Below are 22297 nucleotides of genomic sequence, written 5' to 3' on the forward strand. Positions count from 1 at the left end.
AAGAGATGACGTTGTCGCCACCAGCTTCGCGCGCATGCGTGCGCAGATCGGGTAACTAAACAGGCACGACCCGCAATTGAAGGATATAGAATTCGTTCCCCCGTTTTCTTCTTAGATAACTCATCCAGCTAGTAATACTCACTAAAAAAATTCAAATAATATTTGGTCGGATTCAGTTATGATACTGAATTGAATTTCATAAATACATTGCAACCTAAACTGAGTTTTTTTTTCTTCAGCCGTGTCGAATGTGCGGAAGGCGAAACCCGCGCCATTTCTAACGCCCACTTCACCAATTAGCGGCAACCGAGCAGTTAAGCCGGCAAAAACAAACCGAAAAAGCAAAGCTCGAGGGACGAGAAGCCCGAAGAAGGAGTCCGACTGCAGCAAGGCGCGGGTATGTAGGCTGGGGCTTTACTAGGACTACGAGACAGTTATCTGCAACAGAGTTTGTGTGTATGTTGTTGTTTCGGTAATGTTTAACTCTTTAATGTCGTCACTTGGACAGAAACCGTGCGGTTTGAACTTCACGACCTGTTTTTACTAATCCGCCAAAAACTTCGTAGGCTTTAAGTGTTGACTGTCAGGAAGAATGTCGGTGACTGAGAGCCAGCGGTGTAATTCGTCACATTGCATCCCGTCTGCCCTCTTTGTCTTTTAATGTACCGTGGATACAAACCGTTAGCCCGACCGTTCGTTCTGCTCGTCAGCTGGGCTATTAACCCCACTGACTCGGGACCCCAGGCAGGGCATTGGCCCCGGGAGGAGTCTGCCGAGTCCTGCCTCTGTGCTGCGGGTGTGTGTGAGAAGTTAACGGGGTGTCTTTAAACAAGACGTTGGTATGGATGGTTCATACGGCACTGCAGGGATACTGCGGGAAATCCTCCAAAAACAAGTTCACAGTACAGCCGACCGTACTTCACAATGATGTACATTCAAGTAGAGTAACACATATAAGTAAGTAAATAAATGGGGAGTTGAATCTAGTGAGCATATTGAATTGAATTTGAAACTAAACACATTGGGCCTAATGAAGTACACAAACTGCACAGACTGACTGCTTTGGGGGGACTGAGCGCCTCCGCTAATGTCGTCCTTTACAAGTCTCCGTGTGCGTCTTCCATTTTTCTTTTTGTCATTCAGAAGGGCATACATGCTGTCAGTTATGTTTGTGTCTAAGTGTATGTTGGAAATAAATAAATGATGTATTTCAAAACGAGACTCCCAGTTCAGTTTAACCATTTCTAGGCCTGTTATTGTTGGACATGTGTGTCCAGTGCTTTTTGAAGGCTATTTAGATAAGGACTGGAGGCCTGTAACAAGACCCACATTGTGCAGCTTGTTTGTTTGTTAAAGAGCGGTCAGTTTTTCAGACGTTCTGTTTGAACTTACTTCTTCACAGACACCCAACCAAAATCCTCTCCTTTTGCTATTTTGGTCACCTTAACATCACCTGATAGTCTGGCGATGGGGTCAGCACTTTTCTATCAATCACATGGAAGCAAATGAAAACTGAGCTGGTGTGGTAAGATGGGCGCTTTTCTGCTCGTCAGTCGTAGTTTGTTTGACTCTGCGGGTATTCAGGTGGAGCTTCTTGTGTCCAGCATTCTGTATTTTGTATAGCGCCTTGTTGCTAGACCGTCAAGACGATACGGCTGACACCAAAGGCTGTTTTTCCTTCCTTTCTGTTCCTACGTTTACTGAACAGAATGAATCCATTGGGCATGGGGTGCCAGTTTACAACTTGTATACTCACACTTGCCAGTTTAGAGCTGCGAGGTAATCCAGTGCTTGTGAGACAGAAACACAAGTACTTGAACTGGATTACTGTGCAGCAGACGGTGATAATCTTCAGGAGGTGGGTGCCGATACCTCACTGTGGTTTGTGTACTTGGTAGTGGTGTGCCTAGTTAAGGCTGGTATATTTAATACATGAAGGTTTATTCAAACCTGTACAATGGCCTCTGCTTGAGGATCACATGCAGTATGTTTGCCAGCTGTTGTATTTGCGTGTTTTCTTTTGACAGATCGCAGGCCCACTTGGCACCTTTCCTGGCTGACCCACTGGTTGTACCGATGGCTACAGGGGACCTGAAAGGCTGTCTGCGCAAACTCGATCAGCTGCTGCGCTCCATTAACTATTCTAGAGAGGTGGACTACCCTGGGTAAGAGAGAACACACTTGAACTGTTTGGTGGTGGTGTCGCTGATTACGGAGGAACGTATTTTAATCGGGGCGCATGACTGAAGGATGACAAGGTACAAAGGTGGGAGAATCATTTCCATCATCACCACTGGTTTAATGGTCATTTTCCCAGTTTGCCCTGGTTAGCCATTTGTCCTCCACTCTGTGCAGCCCCAGGTATTGTCTGAGGTGAGGCCTGCTCTCTTCATATCATTTGATATGCCCTCCACCTGCGTTGTCATTGGCATCCTCTTCACCTCCTCCATCTTGGTGTACCTTTTCATCTGATCATCCTCTGCCTTTCTGGCTGCACCTCCATCACTTTTTCTCCTCCCCACAAAGACTTTCTCGTCATTTCTCCTTCTCTCCCACTTTGTGACACACACACACACACTCAACTTCTGTTCTTTGTAGATTTGCTTCGTGTGCCCTTTTCATCAGTGAGCTCTCATTCCCTTACTACTCCTCACACAGAGAATGGGTGGCAGCCCCCTGAAATTCCCACCATACCCCTCTGACTTTTGCTAACAGTTCTGGGCCTGCAGCTCGGTTTGCACTCAGCATGTCACCCAAGTAGCAGAACTTTCCTGCTTTCCTCAAAACAAATCTGCTGCCAGCATCTTAATTTCCTCCTCCTCCTCCTCCTCCAGCGTTCTGCTCCCCTTTCACACACTTTGTAGACTCCATCGTTGAACTTGCTTCCTGCAGACTCGTTTTTCCCATCACCTCCTCTCTTATGCACACAGACTACGTGTTGGATTGATTTCCCCGCATCATGACCTTTAACACCCAACACACGGCCAGGCACCTTTCTCTTCCACACCTACTACCCCGTCACCTCGCCTTGGTCCTTCCTGAATTCACCTTTTACTTTTTAATCTCCATACTAGTTTGCCCATTTCCATGACCTTCTGCCTTAATTCACTTCACTTTTTGGAATGAAAACAAGTCATCGGCCTACGAGAACTCCTGACCGTGACGATGGCGTCTGTTATTCATGAACTTCATTTCACGGACGTTCACTTGACCCCTGGTTCTTCACCACCTTAGTGTTCTGTTTACCCCAAGACAAACGAGCCAGAAACTGAAAACCTTGTGTGGCAGAGGCTTGTAAAAGAACACCATACCATAATCACAGTAGGGCCAGCATGGCAAGCATCCTCTGCCGCACTGATGCCGTTTTAGTACTTGAGCTTTGTGTGTGCGTTTTAAAACTCTCGCCAACTTCCATAGTCGCTCTTCAAGCAGATGTGGAAAGATTTTTTTTTTTTCCCCCCTGTTCCTTGCCCATGACGGGTTAGAAATTCAGTGCCTGAGCCCCACAGTTGTATTTTCTGTACTTGGCATCCCACTTGGTCCCCCTACTGTAGGATATCGAGCTCTAGATGTACCAGAGGCTGCGTCACACAGCATATAGAAAACCTGATACTGAAGTGGACCCCTTTGGATGTGATGGACGTATCGATGCCAGCCTTCTCTTGTAAGCCCCGAGACTTTCGCCACTACTTATATCACGATTGGGAACATGCAGTCGTGGCCCAGAGTTTGAAGAATGACCCAAGTGTTGGTGTTCACCAAGTCTGCTGCCTCAGTGTTCTTAGGTCTTTGTGTCAGATGTTTCTGTGGTCCACTGAAGTAGAATGACAAGCAGTTCAGAAGTTTCAAAGACTTTCATGGACAATGACATGACGTTTATGTGGCGCAGAGTCCGTATTTGCAGTGTTGGCCCTTCCTTCTTTTTCAAGACCTCTTTAATCCGCCCTGGCATGCTATCTGGCAATCAACTTCTGGGCCCAATCCTGACTGATGGCAGCCACCCATTCTTACATAATCAGAACTGGTGGGTTTTTGTTTGTCCCCCCGCGTTCTCAATGGCATTAAGGTCTGGGGAGTTTCCTGGCCGTGGACCCCAAATGTTGATGTTTTGTTCCCCAAGCCTCGTAGTTCTCACTTTTGCCTTATGGCCCGGTGCTCCGTCATTTGGGTCACCAAACTGTTCTTGGGTGGTTGGCAGATGTTGCTCTCGGAGGATGTTCTGAAAAGAATGATACAAAACATATATGTAGGTTTTACACTCCCAAAATTTTACTAAATCTTAATTAGGAGTTGTATGTTTGCAATGCTGATGGACAGGCTGACAGACGAGATCAGACAGGAGTCACCGTGGACTGTGATGTCTGCTGATGACATTGTGATCTGCAGGTGGTGGAGATATGAGAGGAGAGGAATGAAGGTCAGTAGGACCACCAAGACAGAATACATGTGTGTGAATGAGAGGGAGGTCAGTAGAATGGGGAGGAGAGCTGGTGATGGTGGAGGAGTTTAAATACTTGGGATCAACAGTACAGAGTAATGGGGAGTGTGGAAGAGAAGTGAAGAAGAGAGTGCAGGCAGGGTGGAGTGGGTGGAGAAGAGTGTCAGGAGTGATTTGTGACAGACAGGTATCAGCAAGAGTGACAGGGAAGGTCTACAGGACAGTAGTGAGACCAGCTGTGTTATATGGGTTGGAGATGGTGGCACAGGAGACAGAGCTGGAGGTGACAGAGTTAAAGATGCTAAGATCTGCACCGAGTGTGACGAGGATGGACAGGATTAGAAATGAGGACATTAGAGGGTCCGCTCAAGTTGATCGGTTGGGAGACAAAGTCAGAGAGGTGAGATGGTGTTGGTTTGGACCTGTGCAGAGGAGAGATGAGGGGTATATTGGGAAAAAGATGCTAAGGATAGAGCTGCCAGGGAAGAGGAAGGCCTAAGAGAAGGTTTATGGATGTGGTGAGAGAGGACATGCAGGTGATGGGTGTGACAGAACAAGATGATGAGGACAGAACGATATTTCAGAGGATGATCCGCTGTGGTGACCCCTAACAGGAGCAGCCGAAAGAAGAAGAGCTATATAGATAGATAGAGATATATAGGTATATAGAGATGTAGATATAAATGTTTAGTCACTGCCAAGGCCATTAACCCATCGTGTACTTTGGTGGGATGTCCTCTCCTTTTAGGTTCGTTCTTTATTCACAACCCATAAACTTGAGTTCATCAGTACTGCAGGTTAAGATGGGCGGCCAAAATAAAAAGCGTTTGGGATGAAAAACTTGTTGTGCAGGGCACCTCAGAAGAAGTGTCAGATTTATGGTGGGGTTGTCACAGCCCATAAGGCGCATCATGGAGTCAGCATGTTGAGGACATTACACTGGCTGAGTGCTTGTCAATCAAGTTGAACCTTAATTTGTCCAAAGTTCCGTTTCCCTTTATCTGTATCTTAATTCTTTGTGTTTTGCCCATAAAGGGCAGACCTGCCCAGATAGGTCGACAGAAACCTGGCAGTAAGTCGGATGCCCGGTGAGCTCAGAGCTGCACTCGTATTCCTTCCCAGAGGCTCCGGTGATGTCCTGTCGACCAGTCCTAGTGTGTACTTGAGCCAGCAGTGCAGTAACCAGGAGGTCAGTTATGCCACTCATGTCAATACGCCAAAGCACCCACTCGCATAGTCGTTTGTTTCCTAAATATGCTAGAAGTTGAAAGTTGTTTCTGTGACGCCATACAGCTTTTATTGCGAGTGTCTGTCGGCTAAAGTCCAGCATTTGGTGTGTAATTTGATGCTGTTGGGTTATCACAGTAGGCTGGCAAACACAAGTTCTGAGGCCAAGGCTGCTAGACTTGTTAATGATGGCACCAGAGAACGGTGACGTGTGACATTTGCACTTGCATATCAGACTTTGAATGTACTCTGTGCATGGCACAATGTGCAGCCTGTAAACGTATTTTACTGAGGCAGAGGAAAGGTGCATGCTGGGAATTGGAGTCCTGACTACTGCACTCTTGGTGTGAATGAGTGTCCAGCAGGCAGTGCAAGGCCCACCACGTGACAAGCGACTTCATGAAATTTGGAGTTCCACGTTAAATGTCAATGTAGAATTTCTTTAGCTGTTTGTTTCAGTTTCATGGGAGTGCCTTTTCTTTTTTTGTATATACATCCGGTTTTTATTATCTGATTTTACTTCTGATTCGTGCCTCCTGGTTCACCGTTCATAAATGCTGTTGGTCTAATTTGTTTTGCAGGTTGGCAAGAGGAGATCCGGTGTCCGTTCTGCCCATCATCAGCTATGCTTTCAATTCCTTTTCTTTGCTCTTGGCTGAGCATTTTGTGGCGTGTGGAGTCGAACTCACCGGAAAAAATGACCTGCGCTTGCTTGAGGGCGTCTATAAGGTAAGCCGCTGTGATTTGTTTTACAGAACGTGAGCGCCACTTCCTTGTGATGTCACACACGTGTGCAGTCTCGTTGTTGTTGGACTGCTTATGCGGGTTTTCTTGCAGTTAAAATATGAAATCCGTGCAAGATAAGCATAAAGCAGAGAGAAATGGCTGATCACAGCAGTCTTCTTGCAATGTTAGCTTCCCTAAATATGTGGAAAACCATTGAGTTATTGCTGTTTATGAGGTGAACGTAAGCTTTTATACTTCACGGGGATGGCGTCCTTTGAGTAGTACATCATCAGACTCCAGTTTAGGCCGTCGCTCTAAGCCTGCCTGGCAGGTTAAACGGGGTGACTGGCACCTCACGTTGAATGAACAGGAGGAGGAGCACAGGGTGAAGTGCGAGGGCTCATTCACAGAAGTCCAGCGTGCAGCACGAAAGCTGAAAGGCCGTCTCTCTGACTGTTTGTTGTGGACGTGCTCAGAATCGGCCGCACCCCAGTCAGTTGAACTCTGAGGCTCTGCAGGAGGAGCGATTGCCCTCGAGATACGTTGGAGTTTTTCTTGGTGAGGTATGAAGTGCGGGATTTCTGACCGTTGGGCATTTTCTTTTACAAGTGCAGTGGTATGGCAGTTTGAAGGAAGACCAATCTGCAAATAAATGAATTGTGTTCATTTGAGCACAAAGGTAGAGTAGAACTGTTTACACACATACAGTACCTCGACAGGCTCAGAGTGGCACCGTGAGTCCGTGGTGGGCATTGAACCCAACAAGCTTGTCATGTGCAGCCCATGGCTGGGCACTGCAGTGTTTGACAGCTGAAGAAAAATAAATAAATGTGAAGACGAGAGAATGCAAGTTGGGGATGAAGAGCGGGCTAAGCGTCTCATTTATTAAAGGGGCTTCTCGGCAGTCAATGGCCAAGGGTGTCATGTGGGCACATGGAGGGCGTTATTTGTCAGCTGAGAAGACAGACGGCCTTCACCGTTTAGATTTGTCCGTGACATTGCGATAAAGTGCAACTTCTAATGAACTCCTGCAATCACAAATATGACGGCCTGGTAACGTCTGCCTTTGAATTCCCTTTAATTAAAAATGTCAACCAAAGCCTCCTCGCAGGTCGACTGTCACGAGTGTCTACTTGTGCTGGACAAACATTAAGGAGTTTGTGTTTGACACCCGAGTGTTCACCTGGACCTTGGGCGTCTTTAGTGTGACCCTCGGTGCGTCTTAACGCCTGGGCACACTGGGCACCTGCTAATCTATGCATGTTGTGTAGGGTAGGGGCCCAGGAGCCTATAGTGCTGTTAAGACGGCCCTGCTTATCAGGTGATGATCAGTGAAGGACGCCGATGTGAAACTTCAAACTGGAGGATTGTGGGTGCGTTTTATAACCACTGCAGTGGTGGGTTTGTGTAGTTGTCATGGGGCTCATGCCATCTGCGGTCTCCTTCCTTGGCCACCCTACAAAGCTGCTGCTCCTTTCATGCGTCTCTTCATCTGCGTTGTTCACTTCCTGGACATTTCACGTCACCGGCTGCACCCCACACCTCACTACCCCAAGTTCTGTGAGCTGATTGGAGACTCGCCAATGACCGCACTGCCAGGCTGATGGGCCTCCGCACAGGAGACGCGCCTCTGAAGTGCTTGCAGGTAACTGTTGTCTGTCCGCCCGCTCTCACTGCCTTCACCCAAGTGCCAACCCCAATGATTCTGCTGCAGGCCTTTTCTTTTCTCACACTCCTACCATCTTTGTAATGAACAATGTTAGTTTATTACGGTATTGCTTTACATTTTTGTGGCCCACTGGATGTTTTATAAACCAGTTTTAGTATAATTCCAGTACACATGTGATAAGGTCCCGTCTAAGGAGCGCACAGCCGGCGAGTGCCCTGTGTGAGGATGTTGGCCGATGACATTTGTGGCTGCGCATATCGCTGTGTGTGGTTCTGCTCTTTTCATGGTGCGCCCACCTGAACACACACTAGTGCAGGTGTAATCTGGGGCACACGTGGAGTGTCAGCTTTAATACACAATTGCACTTTGTTACACTTTTAGTGTTTCCTTAACGTCCTCTTTTCTCGAAATTCACTTGGGCTGAGCCTCACTTCGGTTTACTACACGTAGTGCTCGGCTCCTAAATAGGCTCTGATCGTCCATCTTTCTCTCCGCCACATCACATTCCTGCCACTGCTCACTTGGGGTCAGAGACGTCACTGTCTGCACTCGTCTGTATGACCGATGCCATCCTCTGCCCAGTTCATGATCAGTGGTAGCTGGGCTCTGTCTCAACACCGTCAGTTCACCTCCTCAACTGAAGCAGAATTGAACCTTGAACACTGCTGTGCCAGTTCGTGGGTACCAGTTCATGGCGGTCGTAAAGTTAGTTTGGGTTTACATGCAGCTTTTGACATGGCTTATCGTGGGACATCTGATTGATTATTTGGAAATCAAGCAGATAATAACAGTGCCATGTAGAGATTTGTTTGAAGGTGGGCATGGCGTCCCCCAGGACTCATTGCTGAAACCAGTTCTGTTTTCTCTGGATGTCCTACAAGATGTAGGGGGACAGTCGGATTTATTTATTTATTTTTCATTTTATTTTGTTTTGCGTGATGCCACGTGAGATGGGCACTTAGGAATGAGTGGTTATGGAGTTTGGGTTCTGCCTTGGATTTGTAAATACAAAAGGATTTGACCATGCACTTGTCACGCCTAATGGTTCACTGAATTGTGACTTTTTTTCTCTTCAGGTGCTACGGGACCACTTTCACTATAAACCAGTTTTATCAAAGCAGCAGTTTCTCCAGAGCGGATACGCAGAAAGGAAAATCACGATAACCTGTGACATCATCACCTACCTGATCAATAAGCACAAGGAATTAGTAAGTGTGAACGTAGAGTCCTGCATTAAGCGATGTGACACTGAGCTGGAAATCCACATAAAGATGCCAGCAGCTGCTGCCCTGCTGTCTGGAGGTGGCAGGTTGGTAGGTAGGGTTGCCATACCCAAAGGTCACAGTATGACGTGCACCTCACTGTACCGTTTGTTTTCCTGTCGTTGTTCCCAAACAGAATATGAGCCCAGTTTTGATCTGGATTACTCTGTCTTGGGCCTCATCTGTCCTCTTGACATTTCTGACTGTTTTACTAGGCAGTGAAGCCTGCAATCGGCCTTAAAGAAAAGGCATCAGGTATGACCTGATGGCCTCGGAGTACAAAGAGCAGGAACTCTAAAGAGGAGTTGCACACAAAACGTAAATCGGTGTGTCTGGTGAAGGTGGGTACTGAGTGAGCGCAAAGAATGGTCAGCCCGCCTAACTGGACGTTTGTATACTGATCAGCAGAAGTGACCGTAATCCTCTCGTCATTAAAGGCAGGGAAGGGAGATCATCAGGAAGACCAAAGATCGAACACCAAAACGCTTCTCAAATTCAAGAAACCGACACGTAAAGGTTTGTCTTTATTCGGTAAATGAGACTAGCAGCACACAAGTCATTTTAGTGACAGTCCAGAATCTTGGAATCGTTGCCTTTACTGCGTCGCCCGTCACCTTGATGATGTCATCTGACATGACGTCTGGTAACTGGCACTCCATAATGTCGGAGCCTGTAGCAAAAGTAACATGGCATCATGGGTGAACTTTAACAGTCAGTAGTTACATTTAAACTTCATATTAAATTATGTCACAGTAAATGAAAGTTCTACAATTTAATGAAATGTGTGGCGTAGGCAAAAATTAATGATTTATGTGGGGGTGGGGGAGTTGTTCCTAATTTCAGTTTGTGCCAGTTTGATAATATCGAGAAGGTGGGACCATTAATCAGATTGTATTTGTGTTAGTGAAATCTGCCGTTTCTCCAGTAGCTCATTTTCGAGGTTTGTGATTGGCTCGAGTGCAGTGCCATTCCTCCTCGCTTGTCCTAATCGGGTGCTATGAACAGCCCAGCAGGTGCAGTTGGCCAGTGCACACAATGCAAGGAACTCGGACACTTGGACGGGCCTTGCCTTCCTCTGACTGTCTAAATTAAAACGAGTCCTCCTTCTCCTCCACTGAACACTCCAGCCAAACTAACATCACCGTGGACCTGATGTCCGTGTCCATTCATTTATTAGCAGAGGGTAGGGATGTGCAGAAGTCCGCTCCTCGAGTCTGTGGAGGTCACATGCCTGTGCCACACAGAACAGATTCAGTTGGGTGCCCGAGTGCCGATTACTCCCAGCACGTGTGACTTTGTCTTCAGTCCTCTGCACCACTGCCTGAGGTAACCGAACCAAAGAGGTTTCATCGCGTCATCCTGCTGGGTTCTTGCCTGCCAGTGCTCCTCACCAGTCGAGCCCCAGTCCGTGAGTAATTCCACTCCAGCTGCAGACCTCTCGCCCCTGTCTGAAGTCGTCGTCTTTCATTAACCCTTTGCTGTCCATGGTGATTTCTTGCCACCCTTGTATTTTGTAAGACTTCACAGTGCATGCATGGCCTATTAGGTAACACTTTAGACCAGGGGTGCCCACACTTTTTCGTCTTGCTTTTAAAATGACCAGGTCGAAATGATCTACCTACATTAAAAATTAGTTTATAAAATGTTTTTGAATGCAACACGATCTACGTACCTGCACTACCTTTCCGATCAACCGGTGGATCACGATTGACGTATTGGACACCCCTGCTTTAGACAGATGAGACCTTCTTCCACATCTCAACTCAATAAAGTACTAAGCTCAATCTCTCGTATGCCTGTTGAGCACCAATGTGGCGAGTAACGTGCAGATAAACTTGGGGGGGGGGGGGGGGGGTGGGGACTCCATTGATGCTTGGTGTAATGGATTCTGGGGAGCTCCGTGCGTTTGAGACCCTACGAATACCCGCCGCACCCCTTGAGTAGGCTGCAGATCAGAAGACACTGGTCTAAATGATTTGTGTGTATGTGTACTTTACTTTTCAGAGTGACACTTTACACAAATGTGCTGTGCCTCCCATCCACCAAACCGCTGGCTGATGCTCCGCTTCTCCAAGGTGCTCGACAGCACGATTTCACCTCTCCATCTTCTACGTCAGCCGCGCACACCACCGCTGAGCGAAGGGCACAAGAAACTCGGCTCTTCCTGCCCTCCTGTTCTTTGAAATCGGCAACTTTAGACCTGCACATGTTATCTGCTGCAGTGAGTCATGGGGTGGGAGCCAGCGTCGAGTCGTCCATGATGTCGGTGAGCCTCACAGCCTCTGGGTAATACGAGGCATCCTCGCTTATTGCACACAATTGACCTGCCAGTCCATACGCAGACATTCACTTCAAGAAAAACATAAGCAGAAAATCACACTGCGGGTTTCCTTTTGCTGGCGCAGGTTTGCTTTTTTGATGGCACTTGTTTCATGTTGGCGTATGTCAGTAAGTGTTGGTGCTGATTTTTAGCATGTGGGTGAAACGTCCTTTACACCTGATCAACTGGTTTATTACCCAGCCCTAATATCTGAATTGTGTGTCTGTGCGTAGAAGTGCCAGTCCTACAGGGTCAGAAACACAAAATGGGAAAAAAGACCCCACGGTGACAAGTGGAGAAGTCCTTCATTGAAGTGGGTGTGCCAGTAAAGCAGAGCTGGTGGTCTTGTGCAGCGTGGACAGAGTAGCCCTTTAGATGCCTGGCCTGCGATATTCTCATTTTAGGCTGAGTTTGTAACATATGGTGCCCTCAGGGCCTTCTGATGACACTCTGACCCCAGATTTGATTTAAGTCGCGTCTTTTTGATGTGTATCTGTTTGAAAGTATGTTGAAGACCCCCGGGGTGACAGGTAATTGAGTTATTAAATGGTGAGAGCAGTTGCTCAAAGCCTCTGCTAAATGATAACATCATCCTGTCGTGTTACTTGCGCAGGACCCAATTTTCTATAAATAGAGAATCATCATCATCAAGATCTGCTGAAGGTGGCTGGATGGACCGACACAAGATGATTGGCTAACGTCAGTCGAGCGCGAGTCAAGCGGTCACAATTCTGACCCCAAAATGTGAGCCTAGCTGGAAGAACACGGGGCTGCTCTCCTGTGCGGTGCATTTAGTTGGGAGATTTGAGGTTTTTCTCATTTTGTTTTTGGTTCAGAAGTGGGTTCTCGTTGTCCCAGTCAGGTTAACACTAAGGGTCTCGCTGAGCTACATTAAGAGGGGAGCAACCTCGAGGTGTCTGTTCTGCTACTACCGGCCGGCCTGAGGGTTGACATAGTGGCTGAACGAGGGGCAGGAACTCGTCAAACACACAAGTGACGAGGTGCTACCTTTAGAGTTCGTGACGGTGAGCATACGTTACAGCACTGACCGATGAAGAGGAGCTACATGACCGCTCTGTGTCTCTGCTGTCATTTAGATGTAATGAGCCCAACCTCTTATTTAACAGATGTGGCCATGGAGGGCCTGGTCTGTTTGGAGCTGGACTGGCACGCTCTGTTTAATGGCCTGCTCTCGTCTTTATCCCTAACTTGTGTGTTCTACCATTCTGGACCTTGGGAGTGAGGCTGACGCAAAACTCCTTTACATGTGGAAAAAGGGCATTCTGTGCTCTGATTTTATAGCACCTTTAAGTAATATGGTGGGGGGGGTTCGTCTGAGTCCGAGCCAAGGCAGCCCTACCTGCATGTAGTTGTAGTTTTCAGGCCTTCACCTGCTGCTCTGGCTGCCTGACTGGAGGACATGTTCTTGTTGGGCCGTTGGCTGAAGTGTCATCCTGTCACCTGAAACGTTGAGCTGCCTGCCCTGGTGACTGAGGCGTGCTCTCTTCTCGTTACGTGTTTTATGTGATCGGTACTGGTGACCAGCAACACAGGAGGCGTCCACCCAGTTACTAACACAAATCGTCCATCTTTGTCTGTGGTGTGTGTAACGCTTGGCCATCTCAGGCCACACTTGCTTGTTAACTGAATTTGCTTATCTTTAGGGGTATCTGGAGTCCCTGATGCAGACGTCCAAACTCTGGACTACAAAAATATGAAGCCTCGACTCGGGGGGGCTGAGGCAGCCCCTTCAAAATCACCTGCAGTTTATCCTGTTAGGAATCTCCTCTTCATTAAAATAGTGTGGCTAAGTCTCATCAAGAGGTGTCAGGCTGTGTGCCAGTCAAGGGAGCATCATCATCACAGAGGAGACTCTCTTAGCCATAAGCGACTTTCTACTTTTTCAAAAACACTTTCCTTCTTTGAAACGCAGTCCCGTTCATCTGTGACACCCTTTACATTTCAACACAGACTTGTTAAATTCGTCTTGTCGGACTGTCTTGACGCTTGTGGTGTTAAACCTGCGCTCTCTGCACACTGTGCACCGTGACGTCCACCGTCAGTGGTGGGGCAGGAATTGTAATGGGAGTCAAAGGCCTTCCTCTACCTGCTGTGTCTCTCAAACTCCAGTGTATTCATATAGCGACACCTACTGGTGTGTAATGGAACTGCAAAAAAACTCGAGCTGACATTCCAATGGAGAAGAAAAGAGATAGATAGATAGATGAAAGGCACTATATAACAGATAGATACTTTATTAATCCCAAGGGGAAATTCACATACTCCAGCAGCAGCATACTGATAAAGAACAATATTAAATTAAAGAGTGATAACAATGCAGGTATACAGACAGACAATAACTTTGTATAATGTTAATGTTTACCCCCCTGGTGGAATTGAAGTGTCGCATAGTGTGGGGGAGGAACGATCTCCTCAGAAAGCCATGAAAGCTGGCAGTTCAGGGCCTGCTCTTCACCGCCAATGTCACAGAGCTGTATTTTATTAATGGCCCCTCATTGACCGATCTCGGGGGTCTGTAGTGTTTTTGTTTTGCACTTTGCAGGTCTCTTCATAAACCGTTTAGCTTATTAATGGCATTTGGCACCCAATTAGCTGCTGATTTCTGAAACAAAAGCAGTTATTTAAATGATTGTGCGTCAAGCAATGAGAACGGGCAGTCAGCAGGGATTTTAAATGGGGACCCTATGTTTGACTTGAATGGTGGAACTGTGTTTGGAAGAAACAAAAGCAGATCATCAGGAGGCGCAGATGAGATTATGGTTGAATTTTCAGAAAGCTTTGGCTAAGGCCCAGCGTGAGAGGCTTGTGATCAAACTAGAAGTTCAGGTGGGTGCAAATGTTGCTTAAGCACTGCGAGCAAAGGATTATGGGAGGAATGTGGTCGGAATTCCATCAGGGCCAGTGCTGGGGCCGCAAACACATAATTTAAAAAAAAAAAAAAATGAGCTGGCCACGTGAGGTAGAATGGCAAATGATAAAGAATAGGAGGCTCCTGGATGGAATAAGGCCTTGGGTGGGCTAGTGGATGATGAAATATGAAGTGTTAATGTAGGAAATGTGAATGTGAGACGTCAAAATACAACTTCTGAAAAGCAGCTGAGAGTCCTAATGGACATCCAGAGAGTGCGCAGGAGCCATTGCTGTCTAGCACCCCTGATGTATGGAGCACACGTCACTTGTGGAGGTCCTCCTTAAGCTGGTGAGCACCTACAGTGAGGCCTCCTCTGGAGTTGTGTGTGCAGTTTGGGGCTCGCATTACGAAAAGGACATAACAGCACTAGAGGAGAAGGTCTGGGGTTGAACGAGTGGGCCGAGTCCAGGACTACTGGGGGTGCTATGATGAAAGTCTGAAGGAGATGAGCTTTTAAGAGGTCACCTGACTGAAGTGTGTGACATTAGGAAGGGAATTAAGATGGTGGGTCGAAGCTGTCACTTTACAATGAAATCTTCATCCAAAACACAAGGACACCGCCAGGAAGACCTTAAGGGCAGGTTTGGCTTCAATGGGAGAAGATCTCCTTTTATAACACACACACACAGAGTGAGTGACCAAGTAGTGTGATGGACAGCAGGACTTTGGAGACCATTAAACTCGAGTTGGTGTAGACAAGCGAGGTAAGTAGGACTGGTAGGCTAGTTGGACTCCATGGCCTGCTCTCACCTGACTGCTCTTCAGCAGGGGCCGCACACACACACAGATTATGTCTTCCTAAGCTCTTGTATCGTCTTTGTTCAACAATCCAGCACAAGTCACTTTGTGAGGTCTCCTGTTCGGGAGTCCGTCATTTCATTACAGCTCATTTTGAAAGGGCCCTTGGATTCCAAGTCGTTTTGCTCACTCACTGGATCCCACCCTAACCCTAACCCTCTCACTGATATCCATGGATGTTCTAGTAGCTTTTGTCTGTCATTAAGGCTCTTGCACTTTTTTTTAAGGAAATTTTAGTATTTGTTGTGTAGGAAGACAATTTGATGTTAGGGTCGCTAAACTTTAACAGATGGCGTTCAGCTTAAGGTGTGTGTGTGCGTGTGTGTGTGTGCTGCACGTTCTGAATCTCCTTTTAACGTTTGTTTTTTTTTTTTTTTTTTTTTTTTTTTAAATGTATTTTACAGTCCAAATCCCAGCCGAAGAAGAGACTTCCAAGTGTGCCCAGCAGTGCCCCATCACAAGGTGGGCATGAGAGGCTCTTCCCTGACCTCCCTTACAAGGTAATCGCCATCTTTATTCCTTCTCCTCACGTGTTGTGCTGCTGTTTGAACCACCAAAGTGTAATCTTTGTGATCTTACTGATTTAAACTTCACAGAGCCCCTGATGATTTGAGCGTCGGGGTCGCGTGCGGCTCCTTGTCATTCGCTCTTTTAGACTTTGTGAGTTGGCATGTCAAGTCCTTCACGGCCGCATTGCCCCCTCACCCCGTGGCTGGTTGTGTCTCAAACTAAAGCCCTGGCTGTCTGCTACCTTTGCCGCCTTTTGTTTTTCATTTGCAGGCCAAACCTTTAGTGGAAAAACATGTGGTTGGTTTTGTAGACAGTCGCCCCTGTTCACCTTCATCACATTCTGACAGCGAGTTTATAGAAGACGACGACGATGATGATTCCTTACAGCCGAAACAGACTAAAGCTCCGTGCGTCCAGGATGTAAGTGTGTGCCACCCTGTGCTGCGATCTCGGCCTCCGGGGACCGATGGCATTGAACGCCCTGCTGGATGCTTTACCTCATCGGTTGGATCTTCACACCCGACTCTACCTCAGCCCTGTGTTGGTGAAGTGAACGTGAGTTAGTTTTTAAAATATTCTTGTAATACAAACCTTCTCTTATTGATATCCTGAACTAAGGGCTCCTGTAAATCAGTGCAGTGTTCCTCCAGCCTCAGCTCTGCTCAGATCCCAGTCCATAGTTGTGACAAGCCAAAGACTTTGCTGTGTGCCCATCATGGGTGGGCTACTGGGCCCCTGGGCTAATGCTAGGAGCAGGACGGGGGGAGGGGTGGGGCACTCCTCCCTAAAGTCACCGGAGCCGCAAATCCCAGTCTGTGGATGGCCGCCGCGGTGTTTAGTAAAACAGCCAGGCCTGGAGCTGGAGAAGCAAACGTAAGGCGGCTCTCCCCATTGTGCACGTCTCTCAATCCGACAGTCCCCAGGTACCGCGGGCCTGCCTGGATATTAGCGCCGTCTGCCCTGCCATTAAAGTGATATACAGCTGTCATTGCGACTTCACAGAGCTGATTGTGTTTGACAGGCGATGGCTGAAGATACGCAGCTCCGGGATTTGCGACAGCAGCTCTCTGAGTGTCAAGAGAAGATACAGAAGTTGTCTGTGATGGAGGAAAGGCTACGAGTCGTCGAGGAAGAGATGAAAGGAAAAGTGATAATAGACAGGCTGGAGTGGGACAACCTGGTGAGCCGACTTGTGCTCCTGGAAACCGAGTGGATTCTCAGCTCCACCAAGGTACATCTGCCCAGCTGGGACTTTGGGGGGGGGGGGGGGGGGTGCAAGTGTGTATGTGTGTATATGTATATATACTGTATAATATATAAAAAAATATGTGTCTGCTGTGAAAGACTAAGTAAACTGAAGAGTGAATGTGTCATTTTGAAACCTGAAGCCTGAGCTCACCATTTGTTGAGAGAATTATATATTAAAAAAAAAAAAAAGGGACGCCCACCTACCAAACTAGCCCCCCTAGTTGGTGCTCTGTTCAGGTACCACTTGGACCCCCCCAGCCCAAACACACACACTTGTCACTTTTTCCACAAACAGATTTGCTATATTTTTTTTACTTCCTTTCATTTACAGAACGATTCGTCCCTAAACAGAGTGACAGGAAGTCCCACCTTACCTCCTGAAGATGAACTGGACCAGGCCACTTTGGGTACGTCTTTCTTCAGGGGGCAGCTTGAGCCTGCTTGACATTTCTGTACAAGCTAATGACTTTGTTCTCTGCAGTTCTTTGAATGGCTGTTGTAGTTTTAGTAATTCAGGTTCCCCAGTTGTGGAGTTACGCCTGACAGACACCGACGTGTCACCACTGTGAGGTCCCTTATCAAGGTGCATTGGAGAGCAGCTGTGTCCCTGTCTGGTGCTCTGTGGTGAATTGGTGTTGCTCAGTTTAGAGAACAGATTGATGGAACAATTCAAACAGAAAAGCCAAGTCGTCATACCCGAGGTTCTGTTCAGCTCCTTCCTTCACCTGTGTGTGTGTGTGTGTGTGTGTGTATATTCATATTCACATGAGCTCTGACACTTGTAGTGCCCTTATCTGTATCCTGCATATTAGAATCCGGCTGACGTCGGGTACGTTGGTATTGTAGCCTGGCAGACCATGGCATTTACTTCAGTGGCATACCCAGTGTGTGGCTTAAAGTGCTTTACAAACAGATGATCAAGTGACAAAAAATACTCCTCCTAATATGCATACAAACAAACATCAATACACAGTAAAGATTTTTCTAAATAATCAAAGTAGAAGAGGCCTTTGCTCGTATTTACTGAAGTTCCTGTCTCTGAGTCCAGCGCTCTGCTCAGACGAGAATCAAACCTGCGAGGGCTCAGACACCAAAAGAGCAGCTGACCAAACAGAAATGTGCCAAGGGTGTCCGCCACTACTGCTGCACTGCCATGGTTAGCACCACAGACTTTCTTGACCCTTCTGTTGTGCTGACTGACTGACTGTAGGTGGCACTGCGCTTCTTCAGCATCTCCAAAAGGTCCGCCGTGCCCGCGCATTTGTTTGTAAACTTTTAGCAAAAGTCAAAGGAAAAACATTTTACACAAAATGAACCGAAACATCATCTTCTGACGCTTCTCATCGCTTTGTGCGTTTGTCTGCCATGGTGGGTGCTGTGTTTCTGCGCTTAGATGCCTGTGCACCTCCATAGCTTCTCGTTTGTAGGCAGATCACCTCTTTATGTCTGAGCTTATTCCATAGAATGTCCTGAATGTTCCACTGACATGTTGGCTCCCATTATCGGTGTCATTGTGTTCTAAACAAAGGCTTATTTGAATTTAGCGTTCACTTTATAGGCCTGGCTGTTCCACCAGTGCTATTCGATTAGACACAGTAAGTGTGATTAATGCTAAGGAGATCTTCACATGCGTCCAGCAGCAGAAAAACCTAAAAACGAGGACAGGACAAATAACTTTGCCAACACATCAATCGATATGGAAATATAAATGAATTAATGTGTAAGCGCTATATAAATGTAATGAATTATTATTATTATTGTTCAGATATTACAAAGTAAACTTGAGTGCCCTGAGAGGAAGCATTGAAATGCCTGACAGCAACAGGCAGCAAAGACCCCCAGAGGCACTCCTTAGCCCACTGTGGCTGAAAGTGCTTCACGAGAGCGCCCCCTGGAGGGGATTTTCCATAATGGCATCGATTTTTTTTTTTTTTGCCGCCATCCTCTCTTCTACCACAGCTTCGTGTGCCCAGGGTTTGTCCTGTGAGGTTGCAGTCTTCCCCAGGAGACCACACCGCAGAGCACCACACTGGCTACTATGGACTGGTAGAACTCTCATCACGAGGGCTGAGTCTCCTTGGCAAGTACGGCCTACAAGCGCTCTGTGATAAAGGTGTGTGTGTGGTATTAAAAAGTAACTTCTTGGCGCCAATTCTCCCACTCGGCCTCATCCTGTTTTTTAATGTAAGAAACTGCATCCTCTTGACTTACAAGAAGCAGGCCTCACACTGCCAGCCAAGCTGCCATGGAGGCTCGAATGTTGGCCTTTACAGCCCAGCCCAGTCCTGCACCTGTGCTCCAGGTCTTTACTGGTAATCCCGTGGCATTGGTGGGTTACAAGCAGGGCACCATACCCTACTGCACGGGTCCACACACTCTACAGGCCTTCTCGTCAGTACGAGTCCCACAGATGAAGCAGCATTTGGCAACCAGGTGGGCACATCGTGATGGCTGCTGTACTGTGTGGTCATTGCTGTTTAGTCCTGGTGATCCCCAGTGGCTGAGGGTGTTTGTTTCCCTCTCCTTATTCATTTTAATTGACCTTGTGCTTTAGTGCGCTGCCCCCTTTAATGCGTTGACGTCCTTATTCTGAGACACAGATTTGCATTTTCTCCCGTTCTTTAAGTTTTTCTTGAAAACACAAAAAGGTAAGCGTTTAAAACTCGGGCAAAGAAAACAAGAATTGGTGTGCAGGCCAAGATGACCAGACAATGGAAGGAGGAAATGTTTGGAATAAAAACCTTAGGGGTCCTCGGCCACTCCAGGCTCCTCCTTTTGGGGACACCAAAGGCGCCTCACGAAGGCAGTTGAGTCGGATGAATCCGTCTGACTTTATATAGCGCCTTTCAGTGAGCACATCGTGTGCGTGAGTTTATATTTAATGTGATTTTCCTCACTGCCATGAAGTGAAGGCCAAAGACGAATGTACAGTACGGGGGCACAGAGACACAGTAGGGCACCTGAGTAGTGGGTATAAGGTGGTGCTGCCACTGAGGAGAAGGTGGCACTAGGATGCCAATGTTCACAGAACAGAGTGCCTAAGCTGCTTTCATTTTTCTATTTGGGGTAAAAGCGAGTGATCGGACGTCTCGGTGCCCCAGGTTGGCCGTATTCCAGGGGCAGGTGCAGCCTTGCTGACTGACGTGTCCTCCGTTAAAGCACAAAGTCGTGGCGTCGGCCTAAACGCGAATCCCTGAATTGTGTGTCAGTGCCGTTGCAGGCAATAAGAAGATGTCAATAACTCGATAGAGGCGATGGCTCTTATTTCTTCTTTTATTTTCTCTCTCCCTCTCCCCAATTCAGACTCGAGATCCAAGACGCCAGAGAGCCGTCTTCATAACTCAAGTGGATACGACTCAATCCTCTCCACAGACGCATCTCCGAGCGCGGCTGACATCAATTCTCTTGTTTTGACAGAAGTTTCAAAGGTGAGTGTAACTGGCAGCCGCAGAGCTACATTCCAGCGCGGGGTCAAAGGAACAAGCTGCCATGTCTGATATACACCGCCGGGCAGGCGGGCGCGCGGCTCCCACTGATTTGCCGTCGTCTTCCGCAGGCCTGGGCCAAAGAGCCGCTTTCTCACAGCTCTTCACGTGGAGCCTCGGCCTCCCTGTCTCTGGTGCAGAGCCACGCCAGGGAGCGGCTACAGAGGATCGGACATCTGTGAGTACAGAGGAGAGTTGGGGGGGGGGGGAGACCAGGGGGTCTTGGGGAAGGGCACCAGGGCCGGCTCTTTTAAAGTGGGCTTCTCATTTCAGGATGAAGGAGACTGCAGAGCTGCTGAAGTGTGCCGAGGAGCCGTCTTAGGGAGCGCAAGGATCAAACAAACGGCTGTCCTCCTCAGTTTGTGCAATTAAAATACTCGCTGGTGCAAAGTGCCCGCTGGTCCTGTGTGCCAGTGTCCATATTCAGGGTCCTGATGCTCACCATGTGGATTGGACTGCTGTAGTTTTCAGGCAGTGGTCGCCGTGTGGTACAGATGCACAGGGCATTTCATTTCTCACCAGCTCGGGGGTCTACCAGGTTGGCACGGAGTGAATTTTTATTGAGACACCAAAGCCATCTCCTCGGAGAGCCTGCTGTTGCATACTGAACCAGTGCCAAGTGGGGGGCAGCAGAGGGCACCTTACAGGTATCTGGACCCTCAGCACAGTCCATTTGAGCCCATAGGCCTCTTGCCATAATGGGGAGTCAAAGACCTGAAAGCACAAGAGAGCGACTGGCGCAGGAAGTCACATTTGGGATTGAGGTTTGGGGGCTCGTTTTCTGTGGTTGAAGTGTAGCAGCAGCTCAGATACGGGATGGCCGTGTCACCTTCAGTGTGTCACAGATATGGGGAGGTTTTCAGGGGACTTTATTGATGACCTCATTGAACTTGAAAGGAAATCTCAAGCAGATGGAGACACAGGACAGTAGGTCTGCCCACCAGCTTGTGTGTCCCATCTGAGTACCCTGGATGCGTGTGTTCTGTGTCTCCGTCCAGATGCTCTTTCATTCCAACAGATGGCGCATCACAGCTGTTCACCCTCCTTTAGGAATCTCTCAGCCCATGGTGTGTAACGGAGAGTCGCGCGCTGCCCCCTTAGACTTCACCGTTTGTGACTGCGCTCCCTGTTTGCGTTTTATTTCTGTGTGACGAGAAGCCGAAGGGTGGTGGGTTCAGTGCTCAAGTGGTCCGCTCTTCCCAGGTGTTCTTGAATGACTTCTGCCAGTTCACCTCCTTGGTGGTCAGTGGTCATGTAGCGGCCACACGGGAGGGTCATATGACACTCTGTTTTTCCAGCTTAACTTGTCCCACCGTAGGCTCATGGTGGGTGCTGCATTGGGTGCAAGGGAGGGACAAACCCTGAACATGGTGCAAGTCCTTCACCGGGTAACCAAACACGCACTTGGGCCGATTTTAGTGCCATAGTTCACCTGCCCTGTCCGTCTGTGGATGGTGGGAGATAGCCAAGGGTGGGTTTGTGCAAGAAAACCGGAGACCCTCAGGTCTCCACCCACTCCCAAGTCTCCAGATGCCTCCCTGTTGTCACGTGTTGTGGTGTGGCCTTCTGCTAAAGCGGCTTCATTTGACAATGACAGAATTGCAAACTGAACTGTCTCATTGGCACAAGGATTCGGACCCTTTACTCAGTCCTGTGTGGTGGCTGGGGTCTTGGTAGGTTTG

General features: G+C 47.9%; 1 protein-coding gene across 1 annotated transcript; it reads left to right on the top strand.

The window, feature by feature from the left end:
• The first annotated feature begins 26 nt into the window (after positions 1-26).
• On the top strand, positions 27-21008 carry cep44 (centrosomal protein 44). The gene is made up of 11 exons (XM_028791140.2): positions 27-397; positions 2028-2165; positions 6247-6394; positions 9137-9268; positions 15777-15872; positions 16153-16437; positions 16904-17113; positions 17462-17537; positions 20434-20558; positions 20687-20793; positions 20889-21008. The coding sequence occupies exons 2-11, from the start codon at positions 2077-2079 to the stop codon at positions 20935-20937; spliced, it is 1317 nt and encodes a 438-aa protein (XP_028646973.1). The 5' UTR covers positions 27-397; positions 2028-2076; the 3' UTR covers positions 20938-21008.
• Positions 21009-22297: the final 1289 nt, after the last annotated feature.

This window comes from Erpetoichthys calabaricus, chromosome 5 (assembly GCF_900747795.2).
Source record: "Erpetoichthys calabaricus chromosome 5, fErpCal1.3, whole genome shotgun sequence".
Taxonomy (NCBI): Eukaryota; Metazoa; Chordata; class Cladistia; order Polypteriformes; family Polypteridae; genus Erpetoichthys; species Erpetoichthys calabaricus.